The following is a 12,240-nucleotide window of genomic DNA, read 5'->3' as shown; positions in this document are numbered from 1 at the left end:
TATTTATTTATTTTTTTCTGCTTAAAAGTAACCTCCTTCTTTTATCAGTCTAGCTACGTACATAACACATGACACATTGTAACCGAAAACTTTACAATAAGCCTAAAGCTCCTTAGCCACACACATCTAAAGCAGTTACCTCATTCTGCAGGCAATTTAAAAGCTCATGGCAAAAGACAAAAAAGGACTACATAAAACAGAAAGGCTCCACTTGCTTGATTTCACAATTGGCTTGAGGCATATCATTTATCAACAAAGGGCTCTTCAGAGTCTTTAAGTAATAGCTTTATGTCTAACTATTGGAATAAAGGTTTATTTTATAATACTGGCAAAGAAGGCTAAAAAACAGCTAAATCAAAGAAGTGTTATCACAAAAGAACTTGCCATCATTGTGAGCAAATCCTCAAGTGGCCTCAGAAAACCACTTAAGACGGTGATAATTAATAATCAGCAATACTGAACATTTATGAAACCAAATCTTGGGGCATGGGGGTCAATCCACTCACCTGTTTTGATATTGTGCGTGCATCCACTGCATCCTGTGCTAAAAGAGCAACCCCTGCTGGTGACAGGAGCCATCGCTCTGTAGGTATACCCACTAATCCCGCAGGCGTCACCGTAACAGGGTGAAGCCACAGAATTGCAGTAGGCGGGGTGGGCTAGTCCCGATGTATGTGACACCTGCTGCCCCAGCAGCTTGGAGCCGCTCATTCGGCTAGGGCACAAACTAGATGGGGGCAAGTTAAGAGGTCGCGGGGCCATGGTGGCTGAAGTTGTTCCAGTGTGTGTGGGGTGGGCGATGTGTACGTAATAGCTGGAGAAGCAATGGTCGGCGGTGCAGAGGCAGGGGTGAGGGCTCAGGGTGAGCGCTGTGTGTGGTAGGGAATGTGTCAGCGATGGTGAGGTTACTAGGCACTCGCGCTTCACAGGGCTCATGGCTGAGTTAAGTGGCTGATCGTCTGATTCTCCATAGGGTTGCTGGCCTAAAAAGAAGGCCAAGCCGTGACAGTAGTCCATTGAGCGCTCTGCAGGAAAGCAGTAGTACGGGCTCAGCTCAGTCTCCAGCTGTTCCTCTTTCACTTTCTTCAGTGGGTATGCTAGCATACTGCGTGACTGGTAGCCCGGTTTTGTCAGTCGATGGGTGCAGCCACCCGTTTCCCACTCCACCTTTGGCTCAAAGCCTGCCTTCTTGCAAGTTGTGCAGCCACTGTGCAGGGGAGGTATCTTTTTCCCCTTCTGCTTTTGTGTGCGTCCCTTGTGCTGAAGTTTGGCCCTCGAGTGCGACTTTTGGGTCGGGCCCACGACGGGAGCCTTGCAGTCTGAAGTAACAGTAGCTGTGGGTGCAGCCTTTGCTCTTTGTTTACTGGTAGCAGAGGAACTGGTTAGCTTCAGCAGGGCTGCGGCATTAAGTCCAGCCAACCGTCTGGGTGCAGGAGCGTCAAGGCACTCCTGACTCATCCCCAAACTTTCATCCCCTCGGCTAACTTTGGCCCTCTTGGCAGGCTTAGAGCTTTGGTACGCTTCAAGTTCATGAGATGTGGAGCCTTTAGTGTTGGTCCCTCGCAAAGCCTTAAGACCTCCGCAGACACCACCTCTCACTGGATCTGCATCCAGGAAAGCCCCTGCATTTATGGGTTCCTCCTGTCTCTTGGCCTGTTTGGCTGCTGGTTGGGGATCACTGGCTCTTTCTAGTAGCAGGCTGTTTACCGCCTCAGCATTGAGAGAAGCCAGTCTCCGCTTGCGTGGCTGAAAGACTCCCAACCGAATACTCTTGCTATAACTTCCACTGCATGATTTTAATTTGTTTTTTGGTGACGACTTCTCCTCTTTTCCGTCACTGCTTTTCCTTTTTTTGGACTTGGATTTGTGAGATAATCGTCCGCGGCCATCCTTTCCTTTACTTTCCTTAGACCTCTGCTTTTCACGAATGTTTTCCTCCAGTCGGGTCAGGAGGACATGGCAACTGAGTCCTTCACTTTCTGAATTCCCAGCCCTCCCTCGCAAAGGGTACATTTTCCTGTCCCGTTTCTTGACGTGCCTCCGGTCCACCTTTCTTTTCTGCTCTGATCTTTCTGTTCTTTCCCTCTTGTCATTCATCCTCTTGGCCATGTTTCTGTCTTTTTTAGTGACCTCGCTTATCTTCTTTGTCCTGCCAAATCGCAGTGTGCGCTCAGGCCAGGCGCCGCCCATGGCACCACCATGTGGCCAAAGGCAGCTGTTGTCCCACCACTCTGGACTTTGGTTGTGCCCAAAGGAACCCTTCTGCCTTGCGTGAGTCATCACATGCTTGTCTATGTGGCCTAGAGAGAAGAGATGAACAAGTGGTCAAAACTCCACTTTTGTGCTGATTTTCTACTCTTACACAACAGATCTCAACCAATCCCTGGCCTTAACTCAGTAAGGGTTAGTCGTAGGGTGTCGTAGTATTTTAACCACTTTCTAAACAAGAATATATTTTAAACAAAGTCTTATAAAGTATTGTGCAAGTCTTAAGCCTTTCCTCTGTTATATTATGCAGGAGAATTGGAAATAGGTGAAACAATTTATACGAACATGAACAAATCTGGTACAAACACCTTTATTCTTCAACATAACCTAAACTCTCTTAAGCAAGCTTTCTTATGGTTTCTTCAGACTTCTTCTTGAAGGACGTTCAAAGCTCTTGTTTGGCTGTGTTCCATGTGCTTTTCACTCCAGGTATGCTTTAACTTCACTGGCAGTGTGTTTGGGATCATTGTCATGCTGAAAAAAAGCCATTTCCAATCAGATGGTATTGCATGGTGGATTCAAATCTGATGATACTTCTTCTACATTCATAATTCCTTTTGAAATTTTTGACAAAATTCCCCAAACCACTGGCTGAAATTCAGCCCCAAACCATGACAGAGACTCCACTGTGTACTGATGCCTGTAGACACCACAGTTATTATAGTTTGTATTTTCTAATTAGGTTTGATTTTTATTTCGTTTTGATTTTTGCTTTTAATTCGGTTTAGTTTCAGCTAGTTCCCAGAGTGAGTTTCCTCATTTGAGTTTAATTTTCGTTGTGTTACAATGTTTCGTTTTAGCTTAGTTTCTATTAGTTTCAGTGTTAATTTTAGTGTTATTATTATTGTATTGAGGGTATATGGTAAAGGCAAGATTTAGGAAACTCAGAAACAGTATTATATTAAAAACACTGAATAAAAACAAGCCTCACAGTCTTCGCAGAAATCCAAAGTTCCAATAAATACATCCATCAAAGCCTCATAAGGCAAGTTTTGATTAAAGCTTGACCAACCTACCAAATACCAAAACTAGGGATATTTCTATTTTATTTTTCTTTTTTTTAAAGTTACTTTTCACTGAATAAATTCAGTTCGTTTTAATTATTTTCAAATGTCTATTTTTTATTTTTTATTTTAGTTAGCAAATGTTTTTCACATCTGGTTTTAGTTAACTCACTGCTGTACCTCTCTCCTGAACTCCTCTGTACATATTGATTTGGGCCAAAAATTTTACATTTGGATTCCTCACTCTGTGAGACCTGTTACCACTTGGATAACATGACACAAGAACTTTAGTCTTCTCTCTGTTTCCCTCCTTTAAGAACAGCATCTTGACAGCTACCCTTGCACTGACATCATTTCTGATGAGGCTTCAGTGAACAGTAGATGGGATAAACTGAAGGGCCACTGAAGCACCTCTCAGGTCCTGTGTCAGCTCTTTCTTTCCTGTTTCTTAAGGGCACGACCTCCGTCTACTGTAGACACATTTGCCACTTTTTATTTTGCCCACCACTTGTCCAGTTTCCTCAAACACACTGCACTTTTTAGCCAATAGCTCTTTGGGAATCCCCTTGTTGATTTGAAAATACAATTTTATGCCTGTCAAACTGTGATATCTTTGGCACTTCAGCTACTGGGAACAAATTATGCATTTCTGTAATAGGCGGCTAGTAACAAAGTGCCTAAAAGTACAATTTAAAATTGGTTCTTTGCCAAGTTGTTATGTGTAGACACAACACGGGTTAGGGTGTCTTTTTTAAGCTTGAATGATTCATAGGTCAGTGTTAAGAGGCTAACAAAAACTTTCTCTGAAAATGGTCAGGACTGGACTGAAAATGAGTGGTGAAACAGTCAATGTCCAAAAAAAAAAAAAAACTTGCGAAAGGCCAGGTTTAAAAAAAAATGACAAGGAAGTCTGGCTCTTCTTTAAGGGCAGCCCAAGACTTTTCCACAGTACCTTACATGCTTTTCCATTTCGGCAAAAAATCCATACAAAAGGGCGAGTGCTACCGTAACGCTATCTTTGCCCAACAATATAGAGGTTACTAGTGACATGGTGGATATTGGGAGGTAGCTCTCAATATAAAAAGGACTTCCCTGTCAACAGTAATTCAAATCATTTACCAAAAAAACTTTAACTGGATCCAGAGAGATCTGTTTCAGCCCTTGAGTTCTGCCACATTGCGTGGTCAGACCAGGCAGTGTTATGTTGTGTAGTAGGGATGACACTGAGACCAAAGATTACTTCAAATGTTTTCAACAGTCATAACTTAAGACGAGACAAAGCTAGACAAGATATAAAAAAAAAAGAACCAAAAAACCCAGCAGAAGTCAACAAGCCACACACAAAACAAAGATACCGACTATCTTGCATAAGCCCTCCGCCTAGATTTAAATCCAACATCTGATTCAATACATAAAGAAACTTAATGATGAATAGATTCAGCTGAACGGTTTTGTAATCAGATCATATGGCGAGCTGCAGCTTTTGTGCGTGTGCCTGGGATCTTCTCATTATGACGGGTTTGTGTCGCACTGGAGAAACTGATGCACTGTGCCATTCATTCACTGTGCTCATTGCCTTATCACCACATGTACACACAGCAGGCAAGCAGCAGCTTGTTAAGGCCAATTGTTTAGTCTGCAGTGTTTAGTCTGGCAGGAAAATGTCAAAAAAAAATCATCTTTGACCACAATAAGTACAAGTGAGAGAAAAATAAGGCAAATAAACTGAAGCCCATTTAAATGTGACACTTTTAGCTGTTTTAAATTGGATGGTTTCCAGCTTCCCATTACTTTTCTAAGCGCCCGTGTTATGTAAAGAAAGAGAATCTTTCCATCTGCAATACAACATAATATGTGATGATTCCCAAAGCCCACCGTGAAATCATTTAACAATTAAACCTAATTAGCATCAGCCAGAAAGTGTTTGCGCAAAACGCTCCCTGCGCTCAGCGTAAAACTGCAACACAAACAAGCAGAGTGACTCACACACTGTATGTTTGCGTTTTAAAATAATGCCCGTACAGAGATCATTACTTTTCCTTTTTAGTGTTCGGGGAAAAGGTAAAGATGCACGATCGTGTACCACCTAATGAGCCGGGTTAAACTTTTAAAGACCAATATCTCCATTTAATAACCCCGCAGACACATTCTGCACCGCGAGGAAAAGAAACCAAGACACAATTAGAAGTTTTCCATCATTGGGCGTTCTTTTTTGTTAATCAAATAAAGGTTTTCTTTTTCCCGACCCACAGGAGCTTCTTGTCCTACACCATATTTTCCATAATTAGCTATAATCGGATAATGAAATCCTCCTTAATGACGATTGATACGCATATTTACAGCTGCTGCTCGTCTCTCCATTCTCCTCGCTTTAAAAGGTGCAAGGATACTGGCTTTAAAGTTTAAACATTTCCCCAAATGAGCTTTAGATCAGAATGATTCTATTGGTTACCCGCAGTATTATCAGAGTTAAGCTTTTTAATGTTTTCCCCAGTTTATTCTACATGGAGCCAAACAGGCATCTGTTCAGATGAGTGTGCCTGCGCGAGGCGGCGAGAGGCCTGATGGTTGATGCAGATTTCTCTGCGGTGCGAAAACGTTCTAGGCCAGAAACTTCTATCCCAATAGATGACTCGCTAACAGTAGAAACCCGACAAGATTCTTCTAACATGTTGGATTTTGTCGGCCACAATCTGACTGGGCTTGCGCAGCCTCAAGGCGGTCCAACACTCCAGCGTGCAAGAGATCCTGGCAGTATCAAATCCGATTTTAGCTCAAGGGCTAATGAAAACTGAAGACAACTTTCTGACTCAGTGATTAATGTGACATTAGAGGAGTTTAAAACATTTCCATGTTACACTCCTCACAAAGAGCTTTTATGTCTTGATAAAAGTTAAAAACCATGGGCGCGATAAGCTCAGATATGGCTTGTGTTTGCGTGTCTTCCCAGTCTTTGCTGTGCCAAAGGTTGCTTTACTTCAGGCTGAGCTTATCAGACAAGATGTAATCGGTTTAATGGTGTTACCTTGCTGGCTGAACCAGAAATTCAATACCTGAAAGACAAACTTCAAATCTAAAATTTGGTGGTGCTATTACTTCATATTTGATTTGCTTTCAAGATTTAAAAAATTGTTAAGTGTCACTAAACCTGTTAGAATGAACGATCTGTCGAGTCCAGATTAAAAGCAAAGCATTTATCCTGATTCTGCAATTTTTCCATCGGATGTGGGGTCACTGCCGAGAGTTGTAGGTGTGGAGACGCTGCAAGGAATAACCTGCTTCATATTATCTTGTGCAGCAGCCTTCTGGCAGAACGGCAATTTGGTTCTTTAAACACAGTTAGGTCCGGTGATCCGCAGGAAGTAATTTCACATCTGCTGGGAGATCAATGACCCGGCACTCCATCTCTAATTGGTTATAAACAGATCATAAGATCCTCTCAGCAATTATACAGAGAACACACCAGGATCTTTTTTTTTTTTTCGTTTAATGATGAGACATGCATGATTTCTCAGGACTCTTGTGACTCTGGGTGTAAAAGAGCAAACCAGGTGGCTTTTTTTGTAATGATGATTAAACAGCATCAAGCTACACAACTGATATCGAGTCAATAAGTGTGAGATATGCGTTGGACTCCAACGTCAACCGTTATTAATAAACACAAAGCAGACAAAAGCCTAAACGACATACAGCAAAGCGTGTTAACGCTGAGCATTAAAGTTCACTTCTCAATTTCCTGGAGCACAAATGCGAAGCAGTGCAACTGCCTCGCCGTATGACTTTGTTAATCCTAACACAAACCCAATCACAGGTGAAAAGCTGAGACCAGCTTTCAGAATACGACGTGAAATCCGATAACTCGCCACAAGATCACACCAACCTGACTCAAGGTTAAAATCAAAGTGGATCTCAGTGTGATGAAAGACCAGAAAAAAGGAGCTCATCTGTGGGAGTAACACCATTCTTTACCCTCGATGTAAACATAAACTATCAATGACTAAATAGTTAAATACTACTAAAACAATATGATGCAATTGTAAACAGATACAAGTGTCTGTTAGTATAAGCTCCTGTGATACATACAGCTGGGCATAAACAGTTAATAAATGTTTCAAGAGCAATAACAGTATAAGATCATTAATAAATAACTATTATAGGATATTTATATGTTGGGTTATTGCTGCTTCACAGCTTGCTATAAAGTATTCATGAGCATGTTGAGCAGATTTCTGAGGAGTCTGATTGGCTGGGAACATTAACTTTTAGCAACCAGTTTAACTAAACACCTTCTTTTCTCTGTGTATATTATTTGACAAGTCAAATGCCTTAATAATGACTTAAATAATAATTACAGCTGTGAGGCCGGTAGCTCGAGTCTAAGGATCTGAGCTGTGAAGGGGTAAAAAAAAAAAAAAGAGAGAGAGAGAAGACCGCAGGCAGAGGAACTACAACCAAAGTTGAGAGTGTAAAAGTGAGGAAGTGAGAGAAGAAGAGAGAGACATCTCTTCTGTGAGGGGGGGGCAGTCTGTACAAGTGTAAAAAGGACAGCAGAAAGCCTCGCTGTTCTGTTCTACAGACTGACAGCAATCTAAGAAAATCTCTTCATGAAAATCTTTAAACTTGTCAGGATTATAACAACTAGTCCAGCCTTACAAACCCCAGCCTGTGCGGCTTGATGTTGCCAAGCAACTCAGACAGAAATTCAGCAGCGCTGGGAGTAATTACGGCGTTTAAAATAGAAAATCCAAATTAGCTATACGTGTAAATAAATGAATAATATTTATAGTTGGATTACATGGCATTTTATGTGTTAGTGGCAATGCTAAAAGCCTCTGAAGTGTGCCCTTCAAGTGTACACTTGAGAATAACTGTCATGCGCTATGAAAGCTAGCCAAAGCATCACTTTTTTATCCCTAAGGGCCTGAGACAGGGGTGGGCAATTAATTTTCCCCAAGGGGCCACATAACAAACTGGGACTGTTGTGGAGGTCCACACCAAAAAGCTTGCAAAGGCATAAAAATAATATTCAGCTGAGCTCAGTTTGGCTTATTATTGGTGTGTGTGGAGGAAATTGTATCCGTTACCTTGGCAAAAGCAAAAACAAAAAAAACTAATGAAACCTTGAGTGACCATCTATTTAACTATCCTGCAATATCTTGAAAAATCTTTGTTTTTTCTGGCCCAGAAAAAGTGTGACTGACCCTTTTGCACTAAAGGCAGTTCACGCTGTGTTACACAAATCTATTTCCAGCCACTTGAAAATCTGCCCATTGTTAAAACTGTTAAAAAGTCATTTTATTTCAGTTCTTGAATTTTTTTCCCACCCTTAGCTGTAGCAAAACCTTCTTTGGGGGATGCCCTGAAATTTCTGCTGGAAAAAACACACCACAAACATAACAGAGGAAATACAGCACTAAATTAAAAAAGAAAGCTAAATAATCAAGCATTTAAGACCAGTTAGTGATTAACTTTAGCACAATAATATTTTTGCAGCACAATAAATGAAAGAACCGGATTCTGGAAAGGAGAAAAGTTCAAGCACTCTTCCCTTCTTCCCCTGAAACTAACTCTTGGATAAATTAAATTTTTAAAAAATTACACTCCTCTTAAAACTCACGCTCCAAACATTTCCGACAGTCCCCCTTTTTTCCACCTTTGCAATGAAATACTTCAAAATTCTCGCCTCTTCAAATTCAGGGGAAAGAAATCACCTCGTTTTGGATGAGCAACTCAAAGCTCAAGTCAAAACAAGGACACTAAAACGGTCAAAGAAACATTGCATTACAGCCGCCCAATAAGGCAACACCAGATAGGACACACCTTGCAGATCACTTGGTTACCACAGTTGTGCTGGGCACGTTCATAAAGGGCTCATCAGCCTGCATCAAAACCTGTAATTACACCTCTCTCTTTTATTTAAAAAAAATGCTCTTGCCTTGAACTTTTAGGCAGAGCCACAAAACCCCACAGAGCACCCATCAAAAATAAATAACCAGCTGGGTAAGGTGGCTGCTGGGATCAGACTGAGAGCTTCTTATTTTACATTTTCCGTGTCGGGGCCGGTGGTGACGGGCAGGTTCAACACGAGGCGCTGACATGATGGGGTTTTTTTTAGGGGGGGGTTGGGGGTTGTTGTTTCAAGAAGAGATAAAAGCCTGAGAGAATCTGAAACATTGCGTTACTGTTTTGGCTTTCTTCCGAGACAGTCGGAGCTTTAACACCATTGGCAGGGATGTCGAGGGCGGATTGCTAGATATGCATGCCTGGATAGATTTGTAATAAGTGCGTTAATATATATATATATATAAATTTATATACAGTGGCCGTGGAATACAGTATGATGGGATACAGTACAGCCTGACGTAGCTGCCCATCTGAAGTAGCCAGCCAGGCTCTAAATACGGGTTGAGGAAGGGAGGGGAGTGGAGGGGGGGTTGCTACCAGAACACACAAACACACACACCAAGCACAAATAAAGGGCAGTCACCCCTCCTGATCACATTTTCTGACCGGATTCCCGATCAGCGACGCGGTGGCTGTTCCAGATCCCAGTCCTAGCTGAGAGCTGTGAGGTTATGGCACGTAGCAGCAGCAGCCCCGTGTGTCGCTTCTGGTGCACGAAGCGAAAAAAAAAATAATTAAAAAAAAGGTTCTGCGCTCCTTCTCTGGACGGCTGGGCAGTCGGAACACAACTTCAAACATTCACAGCCCGATAGCACCCCCTCCCCAAAAAATACATGTGTTTAAAAAAAAGATCGAGGTGGTAACTTACGGCTCGCCGCCACGCTTCCTCCAGCAGAGCCGGGAACCGTCGAACAAATCTGCGGGGAAGGACGGACAAACGGACGGATAGTCGGGGAAGAGCGAGCGGGTGGGGGTGTGGGAGGGCTGGGGAGGGGAGGAGAGACGGAGCCGGACTGGTGCGATGGCAGAGCTCCGTAACTGGGAGAGCTGGGTAGGAGTGAAGCGAAGAGAAGAGAGAGGGGACGTTCAGTGGCGCTGCCTGTGAGATGTGTGCGTGCTCTTCCTGGTTGGGTTTCCACCGATTGGCAGAAAGTTAATCTGAACCAGTTCCCATACGGACCAGCCTCGCTCGCCGCCACCCCCCCTCTCCCCTCCTTCTTCTCCCATGACGGACAAACATGCAGAAAACTAAATAACTGCAGTACGCGAGGTAACTTGGGTCCATTACATAAAACACACAATGAAAAGCGATGGACGTTAGGCTACTGCCGCCCCCCTCCTTCCTCCCCACTATACCACCGCGCGGAGCCTCACCCCTGTCATCTTATCGTGACCAAAAACACGCCAGACTGTTAAAATACGTCCAGAGACATTTCTCATTAAGATTGAACAAGGACGTGGCCATGAGTCAACAGTGTTCCATGTGGTGGATGTGAGATATGAGGTTTAACTGAGGTTCTTTAAGTTATGGAGATGTAAAGGGGATTAAACCCGTCTAAAGCTCACTTTAATTCCAGACTTTTTTGTATTAAAGCAGTTTTTATTAACATGCAGGCTTATAAGGTTCAAAGTTAAAATCCACTTTGTCTATACAAAAATACATCTTTAAATCAAGCTCATGCAGGACCTTCATTTTTCATTTAATTGTCCATAAAGAGCTGAGACCAGAGAAGCCAATTAGACTGCAGTGGGTAACACCCATCTACCTTCTCCATAAGTTTGAAAACTTCAAAAAGTAAGGGGTACCCTCTCTGCTTTTTTGCCCCATCTCTGTCCCTGCTGTCATGGGGGAAAGGGCAAAAACAGAGAAACAAACAACCAAGGCACCAAACCCACACCTGAATCCTAACAACACAAATCTGGGTGATTGAGGATGTTTGTTTGTTTTTTATCTGTTTTTCCACCTTTTTCAGCTACTTTTCTCCCTGGTTATCAAATTTGTTTTTTTAGTAAGCATCCATAGAGCAAACACATCTCTTCTGCAGTCCTTTGTGAAACTCAGCAGTTGAAATGGTGGCACAAGGGTTAAATAATATAAAAGTACAACACCTGATCAGTCTGCATCTGGTGCACCGATATAGCCTCTTTACACTCACCCTGATGTGTATGTCTTTAAAACTGCAGGGGGAAAATCAGGCATGCTCCAAACGGGAGGTCCGAAGCTCAAACGGTGCTAACTGTTCCACCCACATGTTTCTTCACTTCTAGGAAAATTTAAGCAAACTCCACCATGCACAGTTACGGATCCAACTATAAGCACATATACTGTCATTTGCAGACAAATTACTGGAATACTCTAAAATCTATCTCACTAGACTCCTGCATTCAAAACTGAGACATTTATATTTGAACTGACTGATATGTATATGTGTTAGTGTAAGCTAAACTGTTAGATCAAACCAAGGTCATCACATGAACACGTGAGCTAGTGCATTTTTAAAAAGTGCAGCAGCAGGTTTTCACATAAAGCTAATCTCTAGTAGTGTAAATACTTATTTAAAAAATTAATAATAATAATAAATTAATTAATTAGTTGCTACATTTAAAGTAAGCTTGTCTGCTGATGAGCTTATACTTTATGTGTAAATTTAAATAATTAAACTATAGCTGGGAATTAAACTACACAATTAAAATGTTTTTAAATTATTTTTCCTTTCATCACAGCCTCAAAAATTATATCTGCTGCTCCCTAGCCCCTTTCAGATATTTCAATTATCACGACACACTTTTATTAAAAAAGCAGACTCTTCATTTTTCTATTAATTTAACGAGTGTTTGACTGCTTAAAAACATAGTTCATCTATTGTTATTTTATCTGTCTGTACAGAGTGTCTGCTGGTGTGTTTTTCTCCTTCCACTGAGGCTCCAGAAAGCTTAAAAAACTGTTGAATTATTTTTTTTATTTTTGGTTATAGAGCACCTGCTTTGCTACTTATTACAAACAACATACTTATTTAATGGCAAGAAATGGTAATGAAAGGCTAAAAGAGGCTGAATCACACAC

General features: G+C 41.8%; 1 protein-coding gene across 1 annotated transcript in view; it reads right to left on the bottom strand.

The window, feature by feature from the left end:
* The window catches only part of LOC102201378 (bromo adjacent homology domain-containing 1 protein), a 16,657-nt gene extending 6,387 nt beyond the window's left edge, over positions 1-10,270 (bottom strand). Inside the window, exons 1-2 of the mRNA XM_005724950.2 lie at positions 10,045-10,270; positions 507-2,300 (exon numbers count right to left, since the gene is read on the bottom strand). Coding sequence (XP_005725007.1) covers positions 507-2,280 — 1,774 coding nt within the window. The 5' untranslated portion in view covers positions 2,281-2,300; positions 10,045-10,270. The remainder of the gene's footprint in view (positions 1-506; positions 2,301-10,044) is intronic.
* Between the last annotated feature and the right edge of the window lie 1,970 nt (positions 10,271-12,240).

The sequence above is a fragment of the Pundamilia nyererei genome, unplaced genomic scaffold, assembly GCF_000239375.1.
Source record: "Pundamilia nyererei isolate P.nyererei 1_Seehausen unplaced genomic scaffold, PunNye1.0 scaffold00013, whole genome shotgun sequence".
NCBI lineage: Eukaryota > Metazoa > Chordata > Actinopteri > Cichliformes > Cichlidae > Pundamilia > Pundamilia nyererei.
The sequence above is the reverse complement of the archived record's forward strand: the minus strand, read 5'-3'. Positions and strand labels throughout refer to the sequence as shown.